Raw genomic sequence first — 24,268 nt, 5'->3', positions numbered from 1 at the left:
AATATCCTAAGAAACTGAGCAAATTTTGGATATGGATGAAATGCCCACATTGAAGAATAGTCATATCTGATTCAGGAAGATTTACCAGTAAAAATACAACTGGAACCATATATTAAAAATCTCAGCCAGGCTGGGTCATGCAGAAAAATCAACTTACTGTTTTGTATTCTTGGCCCAGTTTTAAAATTAAATAAATGGATAATGAAGCATATGCATTTGGTCTATATTTCAACACATATATTTGTGAACAATATTGGTAATTTGTAGTGTGAAAAGAGTTTCTAGGAAAGAAATCCTATGGAGGTAGGGGTGTAGAACAGTGGTAGACTATGTGCATAGCATATGTAAGGCCCTTCGTTTAATCCCCAGAACAAAAAAAGAATAAAAAGGAGAGAAAATATAAATTAAAACATTGCAGGACATATTATGAGAAAAAGGATTCAATTTAGAGTCAGTTAGCATGAAATTATTATTTAGAAACCAAACAAATCATAAAATTGAGGATCACTTGTAAATCATGAACATTTATATTTTTATAAAATGTTAACACAATTAATATGTTGCCTTACTTCCTTTTCTGTCTCTATGCCTCTCACTATTTTCTTAGTTTCTTTGATAGTGTTTCCATGTCTTTCTCATAACAAACCCTTACCCCAATATATTTTTTTCTTATTTGAATAAAATTTTGAGCTTACCAGTTATTTATGTTCACCTGAAATTTATACAACTATGGAATGGAGAACATAAAATATAAACTGTGAGAAATTTTCAGAGATCTAAAAGCTTACTAACATCTGATTGTAAACAAAATGTAAGAACTAACTCAAACTAGGAAAATGAATGCTTTATATCAACCAGAGAGACATTTATAAAAAGTAATAAACCTCATCTGAGCATGGTGGCAAATGCCTGTACTCCCAGAGATTTGGGAAGCTTGAGCACAAGGATCCATGCCAGCCTCAGCAAATTAGCAAGGCCTTAAGCAACTTAGGGAGATCTTGTCTCTAAATAAAAAATAAAAAAGGCTAGGTATGTGGCTCAGGGGCTAAGTACTCCTGGGTTCAATCCCCAGTACTAAATAATAACAATACCCTCAATCATTGCAAATATTATATTAAGGATTTTTATAATATAGATAATTTTTTTCTCTAAATATAAAATTTCTATAATTTTAGTTTAATGAAAAATACCTACACATACTACAACCTGATGCTCTATTTTTTCAATTAATGGACAATCCTAGAATCTTTTATCAAAATAATGATAAATTTTCTACTCAAAGTCATATTTACTTCTGTTTCCATGGTTAATTTTGCTCAAATTTTCAGCTGCAAAATCAAAAAATGATTTGATAACCTCAGCAAACTTTTATGTCCATGTCTCTTCTAATGTTACAAGGAAATGTTATTCAAACTTGTAAACTGTGGTCCTGAAAGAATTATCGTGTGTAAAAAAATGTATATTTTTCTTTTTTTTTCCTAGTGTTTTCTTTTTTTTTTTTTTTTTATTGGTTGTTCATAACATTACAAAGCTCATGACATATCATCTTTCATACATTTGATTCACGTGGGTTATGAACTCCCATTTTTACCCCAAATACAAATTGCAGAATCACATCGGTTACACATCCACGTTTTTACATAATGTCATATTAGTGACTGTTGTATTCTGCTGCCTTTCCTATCTCCTACTATCCCCCCCTCCCCTCCCCTCCCATCTTTTCTCTCTACTCCATCTGCTGTTATTTGATTCTCTCCCTTGTTGTTTTTTTCCCCCTTTACCCTCACAACCTCTTATATGTAATTTTGTGTATATTTTTCTTTTTTTAAACCTCTAACTTCAATGTAAACTACATTCTCTAAATATTCATTGTATATTCATATAATAAAAGGTAACCACAAGGAAAAAGCACAAACATCATCACCTCTGCAATGAACATGCAATATTTACTTTCCTGGCTAGCAGGTTGTCTCTTTCATCAACTGAAACTGCACAATAAAGACTCTTCATTCTTTGCCATTCATATGTTTTTACTAACTATCTGAACATATGAAAGTAACTGTGTAATACTTTCACAATATAGCAAATTCAGAGAAGAGTAACTTCACATCTCAAAGTAACCAGTTTTAAGACAAAATAACCAGTTAAAGAAAAAAATAGATATAAAAACTAGGAACTAGTATGTATTAAGAATTTATAAGTGTGATATATTGAATTTTACTTTAGAATTCAGATAATTAAAGACTAAAAAGTTCTGCACATATTTGTAATTGCAAAGAATCATTTTTTAATGAATTTTAATTATTGATACTATTAGTCAGGATACCTTCACTAATTAAGATCATCTGTCCATGGTAGACAGAAAAAGAGACACAGTTAGATTCTGAGAAGAAAAAGTATGAAGCCAGGGATTTCTCTTTGTTATTCATCAAATCATTGGCCATTCACAGTCTTCCTCCTCCACCTAATAACTACAAGAAAAAAATGAAAATGACTTCTATTATTTTTATGGGGCATAGACTATTGCCTATCTCTCAAATATCCATTCTCATTTCTCTCTCATATTCACATTAGCTGGGTATATACTATGATTTGAAATGTATGTGTCTCTCCAAAATTCAGATGTTGTTAATTAAAAAATGATGTAAATGATGAAGGTATTAAAAACAGGGCCTTATAATTTAACTTATTACATTTTAATTTTTAAATTTTTCTCACAGTATATGATAACGGCATAAAAATCTGTGGATAAGCCAAGTGTGTATATAAACTATTCTTTGAGTTTAAACACTTTTTGAAATAGGTATATTTCTTTTGATTTTGAGATGTTGGTATATGTGTGTTTATTCTTACTTTTGTATTTCATTTACTTTTATTCTTTTTTCTATAAGATCCAATATCATAAATTTATTTTGGAGGAGGAAGAGGAAGAAGAAGGAGGAGGAGGAGGAGAAAGAGAAGGAGGGGGGTAGTAGTAGTGAAAACTTTGGAACTAATTAGGTCTTGAGGGCTCCATCCTCATAAAAAAGGGCTGCGGTGTATTTATCCCATTTTGCCTTCTAAATTTCTGCCACGTGAGGACCTAGCAATAAGGGACCTTCTGGAGAAATAGAGTAGCCCTCACCAGACACTGAATCAGATGACGTTTTGATCTGGGACTTCCAGACTTCCAAACTTCCAAGCATCCAGAACTGTGAAAAGTAAATTTCTATTATATATAAATTATGTCTTTTTGTTAAAGCTTCAAGAAAGAACAAAGACAGCATACTGCCACCAAGGTAAAAAAAAGTTTGTTATCTGAACCTTAAGTGTGGCCAGCCAATGAGGTAAATTTCAATGGTTGTGAGATTCTTCTACATTTCTATTTTATAAAAAGGAAGACAACCTTCTGATGAAAACACTCTGATTTATTGAGAACGTAGTATGGGATTAGTGCTATACTCACCGTCTCATGTTTTCATCATTTTAAAGTAAGCTTATTAATACAACTTACTATCAAGTTAGGTACTACTATCACTATTTTACTAATGAGGATAATAGTTTTGCTCAAGACCGTCAAAATCATAACAGGTAAAGTTGAGATTTGAACTCAATTCTGTATAACTTCAATGTTCATACCATTAAGCATTGTGCTAAAATGATTCTCAAAATCCTTCAAGTTCTCCATTTTTTAAAAAATAGCATAAAGGAAACTAAATGTTTTAAAATACTCTTGTGGATGGAGACAGTGGGATTATCAATTCATTTTAGTTTAAGGCAGTAATTTCATGACACTGAGAAGCTTCACAAAGCCAGAGGGACCTTACACATTGACTAATATTTTTCCCATTATCAGTAATCAAATAGATATTTAAATAAGAATTTTTATACATTTCATCATTATTAGAAACATTGTTTTGTTTTTAAGCAAAGTTTTAGTTAACTTAGATGTATAGAACTCAACATTTGAATTTCACATAACAAATGACAGAAAGTATATAGCAGCCCTGGAGGAAAAAAAAAATCTCATATTTCTTACTCTAGTAACTAATGGAGGCAGATACTTAATCAGTATTCTGATATAACTTCAAAAGATACAGCTGTAGAATGACTATAATATATTTACTCTTTCTAAAATACACCAAACTGTAAAGTATAACCAGCTGCCCATGTTGAAACAAAACACAGAAAACTAATGTCTCTAGAATTAAATTATGTAAATTCAAAAAAAAATCAGAACACAATACCTTCAATAGTTGACTTCATTTCTTCCGTTTTTGGAACAAAAATTCTGATTACACTTGTATTGATATAAATCAAAGGCAAACTGCGTGAAGTCAGCGTATGGGTCCTCATGGGCTGACCAGGAGATTTTCTTTTCTCTTTTTGGGACCTTGGTAGTTTTGCTTGAAATATACTTGTGATGGCATTAAGTAAAGGGAAACAAAGGACAACATCAAAGGCTTGGGCTGAAAGAAGAATTTCATGAAGAAAATGAGGGGAACCATCCATTAAACCTTCAGATAACTTATGAAAACTTCTTCGTTCATTTCTTGATGTTAACTTGTGGCGAACATTTTTTGTTACAGCTTTTGTGTATGTCAGAGAGAGAAATCCATGCTGCTGATGTGAACCATCTAGAAGTTTTGTAGTTGTCTGTTTCAGAAAAAGGAAACCACAATACACATTTCATTAAAAAAAAAAAAAAGGAAAGTGTTTGATAGAAGAAAATGACCTTAGTATTTTGACCTTTTTTGTAAGACCCTACAGCTCTTCATAAACATGTAACTGATAAATTCTACAGATGGGGTAAAGCTTCCATGATTAACAGAATGACTGGCCCGAAATCAGGAATCCTCTTTTGTTTGTTTCCTGAACCAATGAATCGTTCACAGACTCCTATTTTGCTAATTATGCAACATAAATCTTGAGAATTAGTATATTTCACACAACTTCCAAACACCTGAGAAAGTTTTTTATTTGTTAGAGTCCCAGGAGTGATATTAAGAGAGGAACTAAAATGGGGAGGGGAGAAAGAGAATATGTTCTCAAAAATAGAAAACAGTGAGAAGCAACAAAGCCAAGATATTTCTGTGTCCATGTCATCTCATCATTCGTAAACCTCCCTTTTTTCTACTCTATTCCTCTCATGTTGATACCTATAAGCCAAATAATATCATGAGAGGGAAAAAAAAATGCAGTTATGCTATTACTCTTAATTTTGCTTTTAATCTAAACTTTACAATTAAGTGAGGAAAACATTGATCTTTGTATATATTCTCTTTTTGTACTCCAGTTAATTATTTGGCCATTAAAACAAACTTGAAAATTAATTCTTCAGGGATTGTAAAATATAATCCTTTTTTTTCCCTGAAATAACCTGTCCCTCAGAACATTTTCCATTGTTTCCAACTTTCTGTTTCTTCTCCATGATTTCCCATTCTTTTGTTCTCTACACTCAAAATGAAAAAGGAGCACAGTAAAGTAAGAAAGAATACTAGTAGTTTGATCAGTCACCATGTTGCTGGCCAGCAGCAACAACAGATGATGAGGGCTGTAGTGTAGCTTCAGTGGCCATAGTAACAGCATCTATTCTAGGTGTCTAAACTGCATTTTAGGGAGAAAGGTAGCAGTCATTACTAATCTAAATAATTTAACTCACAATAAATCTTTACCCATAGTAATATTTCAATCTTGAATAAAAAGGTATTTCAATGCATGAATATTTTGATTTGGAAAAATATTTTAAATCTATTGAATATAAGCAGTCTTAATAAGTTTAAGATTGATGCGGAAAAGGTTTTTTGTTTGTTAAAATAATGCACATCTAACTCCTTAATATAATAGAAAAAATATATAGCTGAAATTGGACAAATAGAAGTATTACCTTTCATACAATAATAATATTTAATACTATTTAAGATAAAAAGTTAGAAAACATTGACAATTAAAGAAAGTCTAATAAAAGGGGCTTAATCATTAGAAATTCAGAGAAAATGATCAATTTTAAAAGGAATCTTCAATTTTTTTCTGAATACATTTAAAATTAGTAAAACTCTTTCTCATTGACACTAATGAACATTCAAAGAGAAAAATAAATCTAAACAGAACTTCCACTGACGTGAAAGCCAGATTTCAGAAGCATCTTTTTCTAGTACTATAGGGATTGCTAGAAAATTCAAAATCAATCAGAAAATATGTGCTATTCTGGAAATAAACCGTTAAACACTAAGTATATAAATTATTTATATATTTTTATAATGTTAAAAATATATGACTTAAATCTCAAATAAGCTAGGAAAAAAAGGAAATAAATAGTTCACATGTGCTGAGAAATTACCTAGTAATGTCTGTAGTGATTAAATAAATTCTTAAAAGAATACACTGTTTGAAAATCTGCTCCTAATATTTAAAAATTTCATGCATTTTATTCATTTTAAGAATATCACTTAAAAGAATTAGTTTGAGAACATATGCACATGTGTTGTACTGGTAGACAATGAAGGTTTTAAACTTCTAAAGTTACTGGTATGCACTCCATGGTTCATCTTCTACTCAGTCTATGACAACACAAATTTGTCCAGATTCAAGAGGGCATCAAATTAGGTAATTTGAAGTAGCGGTGAGAAGAAAACAATGGCATAAAAAAAAAAAAAAAGTAATCTCAGCAAAGTCACAAAAGGAATGACAAAGCAGTATTGGTCAACTCTTGATCATTCGATAAGTGCACAATTTGAAAGCATTATATTTAACATCTGACTTTGATTTTCTTATGGTTGATAGTAAAAATAGTTTGTCTTCACAAACCCAGAATGACAAAAGCATTTATAATTGATTCAGAAAGATTACAGTGGAAATCCAATCTATAATTTGAAAACACTTTATAGTTCATTTAACAAAGTGAATGATATAGAGAAAAATGAAAATCAAGAGTTGACTTTATGGATAGTTCAATTCCTTCTCTGGGTTCCTGGTTAAGGGCAGTTCTGTATCAAAATTTTAAAATGATTTCTTACAGAAGGAAAGAAGCCAGAGCAATTACTGAAAGGGTCCTGCTTGCTGACGGGTCGAACCAACAAGGTGCGTCTGTTCAGCTTGTCAGTACAGGAAAGGAAGACACCTCCACATTGCCCCAAAGACCAACACTCTTCCCCAAGGCTTGAAGTGATGGACAGGAGCAAAGAAGGTTGAAAGACAAAAAGCAATAAAAGCCATAAGCAAAAAAAAAAAAATCTGTAAAGATTTTAATTCTGCTCAAGTTTGCATAGGTTTAGGTTTAAGCCACAGTTAGGTAGGGACTCAGTCTGGACCATCTTCTGCAAAAGTATTGTTAATGGAAGTAAACAAAAAAATAATTGGTTTTAGTCCACAATTACTTCTTTAAGTTTATGGTAAAAGACAATCCAGTATGAACTTACTTACGAAGGGAAGAGCTTCTAAAAGTCAATGTAATAGTTCATTAAAGTTAAATAATAATAGGAATCCTACCTTTGCGTTTTTGATAAATTTACTAAATTGCTATAAAAGAAGATGGTTACAAAACATGAGCAGATTAAAAGAATAGTTTTAAATTTATGAGGTAATTTTGGAGAAACATGTCAAAAAGAATATACTCCGAGATTTAATTCTTGTAACCATTAGTCCTATTGCATTTAACAAAAATAAACAATTTAAAATGTTTTCAAAAATTATAATTACTAAATGAGTCTCACCACAGATTTTTCTTTGCATTGTAGAAATATTCCTTCAAAATGTCCTGACTGCCAACCTTCCCCTTGCCTGGAAAACATAAGTTCACCTTATCTGTTCTCTTCAATTTTTCTGAGTTAAAAAATTGAGCACACATAACTATTTCAAAACTTCAAAAGTAAACAACACTACACTAAGTTGACTCTATGAATATAATAATGCAATCAATAAAACCATTTACAAATTAGCATCACATCCTGATAATTCTGTATTTATTCTTTAACAGTAAATTATTCATTTGTTTGGTTGATTATGAATTTGAATCTCATCCACAAGAGTACATATGGTCCACAAGGGAGAAATCCATGTCTATTTTTATCAAATAGTATATCCTCAGTCCTTAGCATAGAGCTTGGCACATAACACACACTCAATAAACATTTGGATTTAAATAATAAATAAATTACCTAAATATATAAAATTTATATACACTTAACTATAACTATAAATCAAAGATAAACTATAATAATCGTTCATCAAGAAATTATATTGCTCAAAAATTACATTGAAATATAATTTGCAAAGATCATTTTAATATAGATATATATCACTGAAGAGAAAATAATTAAACATCAAAAGCCAATTAATGATTTATTGTTAATGATAAAAATAATTTTCACATTATTTAATAGGATAATAATTATAACAGATTCTAATATATAACCAGTGAAATATTTTACAATTTTTCAGTTGTGACAGATTTGATAATTACTGACATAAGCAAAATGATATACATAATAACAGGTAAGAATTCAAATGCTTTCAATAAAGAATTAGAAACTTTAAACAAAACAAAAGACTGCTATTAGGATATGCAGTGGATCAATACACGTACAGAAAAACATGTTCCTGAAGGCAAACATAAAAAATTGTTGAATGAATCCATATTCTGAATTCTGAAATAAATGGACTTTAATCCACTTTTCTAAAAGAAAATACTATTAAACAGAAAATACAATGTTGTTTAAAGTATTTTAGAAAAGCATTTGTGAGTTTTATGTGATATGAGTTCTATTTCAATAAAAAAATAAAAATTTAGAGTTGAGTTGTAAAGCCAAAAATACAAAAAGGATTTGCATTTTTATTTGGGAAAATCTAATGACAAAACTGTTTTACAGCTTTGTGGCAACTAAGTAGAAATTTACTTTTTTGCCATCATTATTTAGTATTCCAAACAAATCATATTTGCATATAATCTAACTTTTCATGAAAATTTATTAGGGAAGGAACAGTATGATTTTATAAACATCTACCACATGTATATAAATGGTTTGTAATATAAGAAGTCTTCGAAGTGCTAGCAGACATGAGCAATTGCTCCATTCTAGTGCAGATTATATAGAGAATGAATAAAAGAATACAGCAAAAACCAGAGTCATCAAAGTATTCCAGCCATCTCAGCAAATATATAACACACTTAATAAAACTGTGTGAGATTATTAGTATAATCAGGTTATTTCACATAATATTGCTATGAGAATATTTATGAACAGATGGGTTAGCTTACAAAACAAAGTCTTATTATAGCACATAAATGAATGAGTACTAAGTAAAATCAGCTTATCTGTTAAGAACACTCACTGGGAACATGTATAGTAATTTTAAAAAATAACAAGTCAAACTAAGAAAAATTCTTAAAGTGACTTTGTTCAAAGAAAATACAGTTTTCCTATATTGATTATCATTTACCTGCTTCTATAGTGATCAATATTGAAACTCTCTATTTTACATTTCACTTTGGTATATACATCCTGCACGTCTATGGAAGCACTGAGATCTTCTAGTTCACTGACCATACAAACCTCTGTAAAAGAAGCAAACATAAATATAAGTATCTCATGTTCAATATTAACATTTTCTACTTTACATTTCACATTGGTATATGCAAACTGGACATCTTTAGAGACACTGAGACTACCCAAGTTTCAATAATTATATGCAAAATTAATATTAACACAGGCCTTACAATTAAGATAAGGCATCTATCTCAAGACAGGAGAAATTCCAATTCATGTTTGAAGTGCTAAAACTGAGACCAGTTAATGATATTTGTAATATATATTAACAATGATATAATGCATCAATATGACCAATGGTGAAACGGCCTTATGGCAGTTAGGATAAATTTTAATACTAACAAGCAAAATGTAGGCATTACACAGTCAAAGAGAATATATGCACATAAACCTTAAATATTGAAATAACTGTAAAATTAATAGAAATCACTTGAATTATACCTAATATTTACTTAATTATAAATGATAATAATAAAATTTAATTCTACTTTAAAAAAAAGTTCTTCATAATTGATGCTTTTAATAGAGAAGAAAAACAATCCTATACCTGTGCCTTTGTTTTCAGGATCTGGGGCAAAGAGCTTTATTGTAATTTTGGGGAGTACCCACTGCATCCAGAGACTAACCCGTCCACTCGATCCACCAATGTTACTAGTAGTTTGTTCCAAGGTAACAGAATCTGAGAATGGTGAATCATCACCTGCCTGAATAGAATCTCCCTGGGGTAAAGAAAAACAAACAAACAAACAAATCTTTAACAAAAATAACTACAAGCAAAATTTATAATTTTAAATTATTATTTGTAACTCTTCTACATCATACTAATGGTAATCATATAAATATTTGCTGGGAGCCATTAGCCAAGTAGGTATGACAATTTCCTTGCCAGCGTATCCCCATGTTGCTTAGTGGAAGGTGACCTTGCTCAAGGACCAGGGCGGATCCCTGTTTAGGGTGTTCCCGGTTTAGGATAATCCCAGTTTAGGGCGTTCCCGGTTTAGAATAGGGCATATCCTGCTGCCTGAGTTCCCTTTGAGTTCTCACGGGATTCAGAATATATTTGGGAGACAGAAGCCCAGTGGGTGTGGATTTGGGCAGAGAAAGTGGATTTCCCCAGAACATGTTTGTAGAAGGCCGGTGTGAGATTGGGAATAAAGAATTGCTGTTTGAATCTACAAAGCTGTGAGTGGCTTGTGATTTGTGCCCAGCCAGACTGTGGCATTTGGTGGCTCGTACGCGGAACGCCTGAAACTTGGAGGTAAGTGATTTTGTGCGCCCCTGAGGAAGAGCGAAAGAATGGGTGACCATTTCAAAAAACAATGTGTTCTTGTTGTGATTTATTTTGTTTTTATTTCAAGTTGCCTGTTCCTAGAACTTTCTCAGGCAAACTCGGGAAAATGGTTGACTCAAGGTTTGAAGTTTTTCGCCTCCAAGGAAGAGAAATTGTTAGAGGAAGGAGGAACCCCAGTAAGACCAAGAACAGTTAGGACATATGTGATACAATACAAAAATGTAGCCCATGGCTTTTTAAAGACGAGTTATTAAGTATATCAATGGGACTATCATGGTATCCTGTAGAAGGATTTTTCTGCAACAAGAAAGAGATGGCTAGTTCTGTTTACTACAATTGTCTAAGATCTTGGTTTTTACAGACATCTGACGAATTTACAAAGCTAAAGTGTTAAAATATCAACCACAAAATATGAAATCAAGTACTCTTTACTTATTAAGTTCCATAAGGTAATATATTTAAACATTATGTGTGTTTTCATAAATTGGTAAATGGAAAAAAGGTTTAATATTGCTTTGGTCTGTGTCTTTGCTGAAACAAGGTTACTAAGTGTTAAGATTCTATCAGGTGTAATTTATATACAAAGAGTATAAGAAGTTTCAGTTGGGTTTCAATTATAGTATTATAGTACCATAAAAAACATGAAAGTATTTCATCTTATTAAAGTGGAGTAATTTGTCTAAATCAGAAATTTTATAAGAGTTGTTTTAGAATGTGAATTTATAAAAAGATTTAACGGCTGGAAAAGAGATATTAAAAGATTGAAGATGTGAAAATATATTTTAATATGGAAGGTTAAAAGAAAAAGAAATGTTTCTAGATGAGATAATCTCTGTGTGGTAAAGTAAAAAGTTGTAAAATGCCATTTAAAAAGATTTTGAGGAAACTAGACTTACTTTAAAAGTTTGAGAAAGGAAGAAAGAAGAAAAAGGTATTTGTACATGGCAGATTGAGACAAAGCTTCTTAATGGAGTAAAAAAGGCCTTTGGTTGAAGGGAAGCCATGTAAACTAATATTAAAGCGATTTAAACAGAATATAAGCCTAATTTAAAAGAGTGAAGCTGTAGGTGGTGAAAAAGTACATTTAAAAGTACAGTATAGATGATAATTAAAAGGCTTTAAAAGGTTAAATTGAAGGTGGTTAAGATGCCTTCATGACAGAGAAAAAAAAAAAAAACAAAAAACCATGAAAATGGGAAGATAATAGGATATCGTGGCTCATGATTTGTGCCCAGCCAGACTGCGGCAAATATTAAGGCTAATAATGTTAAGCATATAAAGTACTTGTTTTTATAGTTACAATATATAGGCATGGTATTCCAGTTTTCTCTAAAGATACATAAGATCCAGAAGTAGTTAGGATCATATCAACAATTATTTTCTTAGAGAGTAAAGGTCTATGGAAGCACTGAGATCTACTAGTTCATTGACCATACAAACCTCTGTAAAAGAAGCAAACATAAATATCAGTACCTCATGTTCAATATTAACATTTTCTACTTTACATTTCACATTGGTATATACAAACTGGACTTCTAAAGAGACACTGGCCAAATCCAGCTGTTTTGGAGAATGAAGTTTTATTAGATCACAGACACATCTACTCATTTATTTACATGGTTGCTTTTCAGCAGAGCTCAGAAGTTGCTACAAAGATAACATGGTCCATAAAGCCTAGAATGCTTACTATTTCACCCTTTACAGTGAAAATCTATTGACCTCTTATGAAGAGTATTTATGAATGACTGTAGAACCATCATAACAAAGTCATTAGCACAGTTTAAGAAACAACAAAACACTCATCATATATTACATATTTTAGTAAGAGGAGACACTAAAATTAGTAGATTGGCCAACAGATTTTTAAAATGTTTTAAATGATTAAAATGTAGGAGAATAAAGCATGAGCTTTTTCAATTCAATACATATATTTTCAATATTGAATATGTATCAGGTTCTAAGTTGGGTACTTACAAACTTGCCACTGAAGGCTTATTGATTTCTTTTTGGTCTTTTCAGCAGCTCTTAGAAGCTCACAGGGTTGGGTGGAAAATCCTTTTTAATTTAAAGTTAAACTGGAGTTGAATAACTTCAGTTTCAAATGAAGAAAAAGATGGTGCTAGAGGCAGTGATCACTAACTGATATGTTTTGTTCTTTTAGGATTAGCTATACAGTATTTCGAGTTTTGAAATCCCAAACTTTGCTATTCACTTGAAACTTCAAATAAAACTTGGAAGCCCAAACCCATACACTCTGAGAACTGATCACATATAACCTGCTTATTGCCTGTTTAAAATACATACATGTGCATGTATTTAAATTTTAGTTATATGTACTTCATTAAATTTAGTTTGGCAGGCAATATAATTTACTAGGTTAAGAACTTCAAAAACAAGCTGTGTAATTTTAGGCCAATAAATTAATTTCTCAGAGTCCATCACCTCCTTTGTAAAATGGTTTTTACAATGACACAAAATCTCTTACAGTTAAGATTAAATGCAGGGTCCACCCTGCCATGGGCAGACACCCACTAGAGCTCAGGCTCTGGCACCAGATGCCCTCTTCTGACCAGCAGACCACTGCAGGAGCTCAGGAGCAGCCCAGCTCTGCCCACTCTGGCATATGTGGGACCCAGGCCCAGGGTAGGTCTGGGTTTACCATTCCTTGGGACCCAAGCTTAACCCACTTCCAACTTGGGACACTGCAGACATCATCATAACCTTCCTCACGCAGTAGCCCCTACCTTTTGACCACAGACAGGGCCTGGAAGAAGCTGAATCTGAGAGAAGACTTTCAAAAGACAGTGTAAGGCCCACCTTTCAGGCCCATCTCTAAAAGACATTCCATCCATCTTGGGGCACTTCCACTATTATCAAGAGTTACCTCGGCTATTGCCGCCACCAACTTTAGTTAAAGTGGCACACATTTGGGGGACACCAGAAGCGTCTAGAAGCCCAACATCAAAGTGAGCTACAGAAATAAACAAAAATGGATGGGAATACAAATCATGTCTCAATAATAACCCTGAATGTTATTGGCCTAAACTCACCAATCAAAAGACATATACTAGGGGCTGGGTTTTGGCTCAGCTGCAGAGTGTTTGCCTAGCACATGCGAGGCACTGGGTTTGATCCTCAGCACCATGTTAAAAAAATAAATAAAATAAAGATATTGTGTCCAACTATAAATAATAAAATATTTAAAAAACACAAAAGACATAGATTATCAGATTAGATAAAAAAAAAAAAAAGACCCAACAATATGCTGCCTCCAAGAGACTCATCTTATAGGAAAAGACATCCCCACACTGAAGTTAAAGGTTGGGAAAAATCATTCCACTCACATGGGCTGCGGAAGCAAGCAGGGGTTACCATCCGCATATCAAATAAAGTAGACTTCAAGCTAAAGTTAATCGAAAAGGATAAAGAAGGAAACTACATACTGCTCAAGGGAACCATACAACAACAGACTTAACAATTATAAATATATATTCCCCAAACAATGAAGCATCTACATTCATCAAACAAACTCCAAGTTCAAGAGTCAAACAGACCAAAACACAATAATTTGGGGTGACTTTAACATACCTCTTTCACCACTAGATAGATCTTCCAAACAAAAGCTGAACAAAGAAACTGCAGAACTCAATAATACAATTAATAACTTAGACTAAACTGACATAGATAGAATATTTCATCCTTCAATGAGTGAATACACTTTCTTCTCAGCAGCACATGGATCCATCTCTAAAATAGACCATATATTATGCCACAAAGAAACCCTTGGCAAATATAAAAAAGAGATAATACCCTGCATTCTATCAGATTATAATGGAATGAAATTAGAAATCAATGATAAAATAAGAAATAAAGTCCACTCCAACAGCTGGAGACAAAATAATATGCTGCTGAATGAACAAGGGGTTACAGAAGTCATCAAGGAGGAGATTAAAAAATTTTTAGAGGTGAATGAGAACACAGATACAACATATCAAAATCTCTGGGACGCTATGAAAGCAGTTCTAAGAGAAAAGTTCACTGCATGGAGTTCATTCCTTAAAAGAAGAAAAAGTTAACAGATAAATGACTTAACATTACATCTCAAAGCAAAAAGTTGGTTCTTTGAAAAAATAAATAAAATCGACAGACCCTTAGCCAAGCTAATAAAGAGAAGGAGAGAGAAAACTCAAATTACTTACATACATGATAAAAAAGGAAATATCACAATAGACACTACAGAAATACAGAAGATAATTAGAAATTATTTTGAAAACTTGTACTCCAATATAATAGAAAATATCAAAGGCACTGACAAATTTCTAGAGTCATATGATTTGCCCAAATTGAATCAGGATGATATACATAATTTAAACAGATCAATTTCAAGCAATAAAATAGAAGAAGCCATCAGAAGCCTACCAACCAAGAAAAGCCCAGGGCTGGATGGATACACAGCTGAGTTCTACAAGACCTTTAAAGAATAACTAATACAAATACTTTTCAATTTATTTCAAGAAATAGAAAAAGAGGGAGGACTTTCAAACTCATCCTATGAGGCCAATATCACCTGAATTCCAAAACCAGGCAAAGACACAGACCAATATCTTTAATGAATATAGATGCAAAAATTATTAATAAAATTCTGGTAAATTGAATACAAAAATATATCAAAGAGATAGTACACCATGATCAAGTGGTGTTCTTTCCAGGAATGTAAGGTTGGCTCAACATATGGAAATCAATAAATGTAATCCATCAGATCAATAGACTGATAAGCACTGGAAACAAGGACAACTACTCTCATTTTTAATAGCATCATAAGTAAATACATTAATTAAATACTTGGGAATCAACAGAAGAGGTGAAACACCTCTACAATGAAAACTACAGAACACTAGAGAAAAAAACTAAAGAAGACCTTAGAGGATAGAAAGACCTCCCTTGTTTTTGGATAGGCAGAATTAATATTATCAAAATGGCCATATTACCAAAAAGCACTATACAGATTCAATGCAATCCCAATCATAATCCCAGTGACATTCTTTATAGAAACAGAAAAAGCAGTCATGAGATTCATCTGGAAAAATAAGAGACCCAGAATAGCTAAAGCAATCCTTAGCAGGAAGAGTGAAGCAGGTGGCATTACTATAGCAGACATTAAACTATCTACAGAGCAATAGTAACAAAAATAACATGGTACTGGCACCAAAATAGACTGGCAGACCAACAGCACAGAATAGAGGAAAAAGAGACTAACCCACATAATTACAGTTACCATATATTTGACAAAGGTGCCAAAAACATACTTTGGAGAAAAGATAGCCTCTTCAAAAAATGGTGCTGGGAAAATTGGAAATCCATATGCAACAAAATGAAATTAAACTCCTATCTCTCACCATGCACAAAACTCAAAAGAGGATCAAGCACCTAGGAATTAAACTAGAGATACTGCATCTATTAGAACAAAAAGTAGGCCCAGATCTCCATCATGTTGGATTAGCCCCAACTTCCATAATAAGAATCCTATACTGCAAGAATTAATATCAAGAATCGAAAGAAAGAATCCGTGAGGTGAATAGAGAACCTACTAATTGAGAACAAATTCTTACCACACACAAGTCAGATAGAGCACTAATTTCTAGAATATATAAAGAATTCAAAAATCTTAACACAAAAAACCACAAATAACCAAGCAATAAATGGGCCAAGGAACTGAGCAGACACTTGTCAGAAGATGATATACAATCAATCAACAAATACATGAAAAAATGTTCAACATCTCTAGTAATTAGAGAAATGCAAATCAAAACTACTCTAAGATTTCATCTCACTCCAGTCAGAATGGCAGTTATCAAGAATACAAACAACAATAAGTGTTGGCAAGGATGAGGGGAAAACACACATTCATACATTACTGATGGGATTGCAAATTGGTGCAGCCAATTTGGAAAGCAGTATGAAGAGTTCTTGGAAAACTTGGAATGGAACCACCATTTGACCCAGCTATCCCACTCCTTGATCTATACCCAAAGGACTTAAAAACAACATACTACAGGGACACAGCCACATCAATGTTTATAGCAGCACAATTCACAATACCTAAATTGTGGAACCAACTCTAGATGCCCTTCCATAGATGAATGAATAAAAAAATGTGGTATATATACACAATGGAATATTACTCCTCATTAGAAGAGAATAAAATCATGGCATTTGTAGGTAAATGGATGGAGCTGGAGAATATAATGCAAAGTGTAATTAGCCAATCCCAAAAAACCAAATGCCAAATAATTTCTCTGATTTAAGGATGGTGATTCATAATATGCTGTGGGGGGTGGGAGGATGGAAGGATTAAATGAACTCTAGATAGGGCAAAGGGCAAAGGGGGAGGGAGTGGAAGGGAGCCCCCTCCACTCCTATAGGGGGTAGGAAAGATGGTGGAATGGTCATCATCACCTTAAGTACATGTATGAAGACACGAAGGATGTGACTCTACTTTGTGTACAACCAGAGATATGAAAAATTGTGCTCTATATGTGTAATATGAATTGTAATGCATTCTGTTGTCATATATAACAAATTAAAATTTAAAAAAATAAAAAAGATTAAATGCAAACTTGAATGTGAATGACATATTTACATATAACAAACATTTTATAACTGGCAGCTATAATTATCAGCACCAAGCAGAACCAATTCTAAAGAAAATGGATACTCACATTCTTATGTAACTTGATATGCCTACTTCTCATTTTGTCATCTAACTTCAGATGCAGTTCTGTTTGGTATTTACATTCTTAATCTCTAATAGTTCACTGTCGCTCTGAATGTCTCAAAAAAAAATCCATTTCCTATGCTAAGATAGCGTAACAAAAAAACCCCTAAAATTTTAGAGAAATCGGGGCTGGGGTTGTAGCTCAGAGTTAGAGCTACAACAAGTGCAGGGCCCTGGGTTTGATCCTCAGCACCATAAATAAATAAAATAAAGGCATTGTGTCCAACTACAACTAAAAAAATACATTAAATTTTTTTTCAGAGAAATCAATATAGTAATTATACTATTTTTATCAATAGTTTGTCAGACCATAAGTCACTTATCTCTTAAGTCATCAGCCTGACATCTTAAAGTAAAATAAAACCCCATACAAAATCAAACAGACACCATCCAGAAAAGGGTATGTTTTATTCCTGTATCAAGATTTTACTCTGACCTCAGTGCTTTACAACAACTTTCAATCAGAAGAAAATTCAATTTTCCCAAATCCTCAGATGGAGTCAAGACCAAATGGGGAAGACTTTCACAGAATGACATTAAATGTTTACTGTACAAATCCTTTGGCACCAAGCCCAACAAAGCATTAGAGCCTTGGGACTGACTGTAACACAAAATTATGGGTAAACCTGACTTGAAGACAGCATTGTCACTCCTTGACCCAATTCTACCAAACAAAGAGAACAACCTGCAGTTTGTGAGGGTTTCATATAAACACTTCTTTAAAATTAGTCCTAATTTGCTACAATTAAAATTTCTAGAACTTGAGAAGCTAATAAAAAAAAATCAGATTTTTGGGTGGCTGTGTATGTAGCAACAGCTAATTAAAAGCACAAATTCTGGAAAATAATGCTTTTGTTGTTGTTGTTTAACAAAGTCAAATTAAATAAAAGACAACATAATGTGATCAGTATGCCTTTCTTTATGGATAGGTGCTTAGAGCTGAAGCATGCATAAATTAAATCCTCCCAACATTGAGAAGAACATTCTAAAAACTGTTTTAAGTAGAAGTGCTTATTTACATAATCCCTAGATAATTTATAATTTAAACTGAGTAAAATATTTTCCAGAATAGAAAACTGCAGAGAAAAAAAATGATCTCAAATCAACAAAACCTTAATTTTCAACATTATTGTGTATACTTGGTAAGAATTCTAAGAAAACTGTGGCTTCAAATTTAGTCAATACTCTTGAGAAAAATCTGTACTTCCTCATGTAGTTTCAATTTCCATTTTGGATTTATAACGTTTGGTATGGTGTTGTTAAACATGTTTTTGCATTAATTTTCTGCTCTGTTACCAAATCTATAGTGAAGATGGAGCCAGAAATGGAGATGCTGAACTTTTTTCCCCACACCTCCTTGGGCCAAGTTCTAAAATAAACAGTTCATTTTTTTTTTAAATCATTTTGTTGCAAATTGACCAAAATACTAAATTCATTTTCCTAGGTGGATTTATCTTGATTCATCTGGAAGAACAAACACTTCAGCCATTCATCCTTGGCCTGCTTCAGAGCTCAGGAATGATCATATGTTTTGGCCACATTGCTACTTTCTCTTATCAAAATAACTCCAGCATTCTTGTTCAATCACAAAATCTCCCAAAGGGCTAAACATTTCCACCACTGTTTGTACTTAAGTCAACAGTAACAAGTGGCTTGCTGAGGTCTCCACTACCTTTCTCTCACTATTTCAATGCAAGGGTTGGAAAAAATGATTAACTGCTTTTAAGCTCAGTACTTTAGTCTTTCACTCATATTTCCTACTATACCTCCACCCAAACTAAAATGCAGGATAGTACAGTGCTCATGTACTGTCACCATGTCAGCATGAAAAAAATTACTCAGTTTAAATTATAAATTATCTAGGGATCATGTAAATAAGCACTTCTACTTAAAACAGTTTTTAGAATGTAGTTTTCACAACTAGAATCATTTTTAGTAAGATCTCCATATTCAGGAGAATTTTAAAATAATAATTCTGACTCAAATAAGAAAAAAATACTTTAAGTAGTAAAATATTTAAAAATCTATGAGTTTTATTTATTTAAAATTTATTTTCTTTATTTCTAAATTTTTGTAGTTCTGAGGATCGAACCCATGGCCTCAAACATTCTAGGCAACTGGTCTGCCACTGAACTACATTCCCACCACCTATGCACTTTTTTGAATGCAAATTTTAATTAGAAACTTTAAAAAATCAAAACTGCAATTCTGAAATGCACCCCAAATACATAATTGGCATAAATAAGTAAAATAAGTATAGGGTAACATCAGATTACAATGTTATATTTATACAATAAAACTGTCTAAATTTTATAAAAAGCAAGTAGCCAATAGAGATGAAAGAGGCATTTTCTGATAGGAATATTTTGAAAGAGAAAAAGTATTATATATAAAACATTTTGCTGAATGGTATGTGAAGGCTAAACAATATCCTTCATTGTTTTGACCAACTTTGATATATCTTTGTTTATTCCACAGTTATACAAGTGGTAAAGAGAATAATCTAAATGTCATGATTTTCATATTTTAAATGAAATTCCTCCATAAATATTAGAGATAAACCCATTTAAAGAAATATATTTTAAAAAGTCAATATCCAGGAAAAGATTTAAAAATAATTATGAGACAGTCTTACAACAATAATTGAGTAAAAAGGTCAAATTAAATATACTATTTAAAGGATTATTTAAATAGTAATTTGAGGTAAAATATTCTGTTGGTTAAATAATTGAAAATCTGAAAACAGTTTTGCTTTAGCAGTTGATGTTAAGCAATCTCTCAGTTACAGTTTATAATTAACTGCAAGTCAATGTATTTTAAGCAATTAGAGATATTTTAAAAAATAACCATCTCATGCTAGATTTTCTTTTTAAACCTAGGCTGCTAATAAATTAATTTTAATTCTTTGGTCAATAAACAATGTCAATTGAATTTTGCCAAGAAATTAAGCTTTTAAACAGTGGCAGGTTAATACATATCAATTTCTATTTTAGGTAGAATCAGTATTTTTAGCATTTACTTAGAACTTTAGATTTTTTTAAAGCTTAAAAATTATTTCTTATACCGTTGTTAGAAATAAAGAAGACATCATCACACAGTTTATATAAAGTATATGTATAAAAGCTAAAATTTTAAAAATGGTTTGACTAAAATTACAACTACATTTTTTTCATCAACAGAGTAAAACCATCCATAATTAATGTCATTTCTAAATTGTCTTCACTAATACTATTGAAAACACAGAGGTTCAAAATACCATTTTATGTAGTAATAACAATTTCAAAAGAACCTATAGATTGTGAGTTTTTGTGTAAGGGAAATACCCAAATATGTTGAATTTGTGTGTTTTATTTGTTTAATTGTCATAAAAAAGAATCATGAAAATGTTAGTGTTTTAATGATATTTCTATTGTTGAGCTGTTCTGTCAGTAAAGAAGATACACATATAAAATTTTTTAATGAATGTAATCTATATAGTGTTTCACTTTCCCAAATACCTATCTCAACGTAAATTTTTCTTGGGGTACTAGGAACTGAACCCAGGTCCTCATGCATGATAGGCAATCACTTGACCTCCAAGCTACATATCATCTACCCCCAAAACAAACTTTTTGATAATTTCACATAGCTGAGGTACAGAGGCATACTGGTAAAATTTGGTCTTTGGATCCATGACAACTGTTAAAATGGCATAAATACCTATCTGATTAACAAGATTTTTTTTTCTATCACTTTAGAATTCAGAATTGTCTCCAGAAAACAGCTCAGTTATGGGCTAAATTTCCCAGTTCACCTTTTTTATTATATGTATACATATATTCATACCTCACTAGAAATATTATAAATTCTTCTAAGGATAAAAGATTATGTCTTTTACTTACTTTGTTTTTTTTAAAAGGTGTAACATTAATAAGTGTCAAATTTAAGAAATTTAAAAAAAAGAATAAACCCAAGAAAAAGGCAGAATCTATCTTAATATAAGTAGGGAGCAAATGTTACCCCTGAGAATTTTTAAACTCAACTCTGGGGTACATATAGGCTGATGGGCTTGATTTCATACTGCAATGAAATAAACAGTAAAGGGGTGTAAAGCTACTGATAGCACAGAAGTAAATACATTTGACTTTGTTGAGGAACAGGCATTCAACCACTATGTAAGAACCTAATAAAGTTCTGATGAGAATTATGATGAAGAGCACCCAACACAAAATTTTATGACATATGGAAAAAATCTTCTATAACCAAGAGTTAAGAAAACAATAAACAGTGAAATTAGATTCTAAGGAAATTAAGATACCAGATCTGATAAAAAATATAATTAGGTTTAAAATTTTAAAAAACAAACTAAAAATATAAACTTATATATAGTTATATTCATATATAATATTTGTAGTGGCTTACTGAACAAATATTTCTCTATATCATGTGCCATGATAAACTAAATTTATGTTAATCATTATATTAGATGATATTATAAAATCATTTAACATATATATTCTACAGAACAATATGCTTAGAACCTACCCTGTACAGAGTTTAAAATAAATGGAGGTTATCCTTTGACAATAAAGAGAATGGGTGATAAACAGTGGTAGAAAGTTTATATACCAAATCTAGTATAGAATTGAGATAATATAATCATGATTTGACATCTTTACTTCTGAGCCAAAGGAAATGTTCCAATCTTAGTAATTTTACTTGAAATCTATAATGTTTACCTTAAAGCTTATTTCAGATGAAAGATAGCATAAAATAAAACTAATATGAAAATAAAATGGGCTCATTTGTTAATATGTCTTTTGCTATTTGCATAAAATTTGATTAGGCCAAAATAAAGCTGAAGTTTCCCTTCCCAATAATGATAATTATCAAGAGAGAAAATTATGTTCATCTTTACAATTATTGCCTAATAGTTTTAAATGAATTGGAAAATATATCCAACCTACACTAGAAGGTCTTATCAGGACAATTAGGCAACAAAAAGAAGAAAAAGGTATCCAAATTGGAAAGAAAAAGTAAAATTACATCTTGTGAAAGACTACATTATCTCATATGTAGAAAACTTATCTAAGGGCTCAACAAAACTAACAAAATTTTCAGAACTAATAAACTCAGCAAAGTTCCAGGATACTAAAACAAAACACAATATTCTATTGTTTCCATGCACTATTAGTGAATTTTAAAAAAAGCAATTCTAGTCATAATCCCATCTAGAAGAATAAAATACTTAGAAATAAATCTAACCCAAAGAGGGAAATGTTTGTACACTGAAAATTACAAAATGTTGATAAAAGAAATTAAAGATGATAGAAATAAATGGAAAAACATCTGTGTTCATGTATCAGAAAATTTAATATTTAGATTTCAACTTGCTGATTAATAGATACAGACTTTCACTGGGGAGCAATGAAAATATTATGAAAGTGGATGGATGTACAATAATGTAAATGTATTTAATGCCACAGAATTTTATTAAAAATGTTGAAATGGTAAATGTTATGTTGTGTATTGTTACAGTTTGGATCTGGAATATCCCCCCCACCCTCCAGCCCCGCCCAAAGCCTATGTGTTAAATAAAGGCTTAGTCCCCAGCTTGGTGCTACTGGGAGGTGAAATACTGGGAACTTGAAGAGGTGGGCCTCATGGGAGATCTTCCAGTTATTTGGGGTGACTGAATATTGGGATCCTAGTCTCTTCCTCTTCTGCTTTCTTATTTCTAGCCATGTGGTGAGCAGTTTCACTCTGAACCTACAGCCGAAGAAAAATAGGCCAATCAATCATACACTGAAACCTCCAAAACTGAGCCAAAAAAAATCTTTTCTCTTTACAAGTTGGCGGTTTCAGGTATTATTTGCAGTAACAGACTAATACATGTTTGTTTTCCCACAATAAAAAAAAACTTAAGACAAAAAATGCAAATTGGAAAATAAAAATCATACTTGTAAAAACAATATATTATATATGGTTAGCATCTATAATAAATATGCTCACTAGTTTTATTTGACGTAAAGCCCCTGGAATGGAATTCAAATTTTTTCATTGAACATTATTTTTCAATGAATAATATAAAATTCAGTTTCTAGGAATATAGCCGAATTGGGACTGAGAACAGGATCAAGACACTTTCCTGTGTTCTCTTCATAAAGTGTTCATTGACAATGTAGTCTGAACTATTTCATTCTCTATGTATTCTCATCATCTTATAAGTTAAAATTTCTAAACAAGACTTAAACTAAGACTCTTTATTTATTATAACACATATGAGTTATGTGTTATAATAAACATTTTCAATCAAAGCAATTTTATTGGTTATCATGAGGATATATAGTGATTATGAGAGTTTTTACATGAAAAGTATACTCTTGTAAGAGAGTAGGACAAGAAGGGAAACTTCCCAACTTATTTTTTGAAGACAGTATGATCTTTATACCAATATATGACAAAACTATTATATGACCGAAAAGTCAAAGGCCAATGTCATTCATGACTACAGGTACCCAAATCCTAAACAATTAGCAAACATTTCAGCAATATCCCAAAAGGAAAATATATAACAACCAAGATTGTGTTTGTTTCAGATATGCAAGCTCAGTTCATCAAGATAATTACTCACATAAACAAAGGAGACAAATCAAGTATCCACTGAATATAAATATCAAATACTGAAGAATAAATCTA

General features: G+C 31.7%; 1 protein-coding gene across 4 annotated transcripts in view; it reads right to left on the bottom strand.

Annotated features, from left to right (window-relative positions):
- The window catches only part of Vps13b (vacuolar protein sorting 13 homolog B), a 736,334-nt gene that overhangs the window by 299,614 nt on the left and 412,452 nt on the right, over positions 1 to 24,268 (bottom strand). For 3 of the 4 annotated variants that reach the window (XM_076835849.2, XM_076835851.2, XM_076835850.2), the window contains exons 26-29: positions 10,072 to 10,243; positions 9,418 to 9,532; positions 6,996 to 7,137; positions 4,227 to 4,635 (exon numbers count right to left, since the gene is read on the bottom strand). In XM_076835849.2, the coding sequence (XP_076691964.2) occupies positions 4,227 to 4,635; positions 6,996 to 7,137; positions 9,418 to 9,532; positions 10,072 to 10,243 (838 nt within the window). Of the gene's footprint in view, positions 1 to 4,226; positions 4,636 to 6,995; positions 7,138 to 9,417; positions 9,533 to 10,071; positions 10,244 to 23,199; positions 23,339 to 24,268 lie in introns of those variants that run through there. The other variant, XM_076835852.1, reaches the window with a different exon arrangement.

This window comes from Callospermophilus lateralis, chromosome 16 (genome assembly GCF_048772815.1).
Source record: "Callospermophilus lateralis isolate mCalLat2 chromosome 16, mCalLat2.hap1, whole genome shotgun sequence".
Lineage (NCBI taxonomy): Eukaryota > Metazoa > Chordata > Mammalia > Rodentia > Sciuridae > Callospermophilus > Callospermophilus lateralis.
Note: the sequence above shows the minus strand (reverse complement) of the source record. Positions and strands in the feature narration are given on the sequence as shown.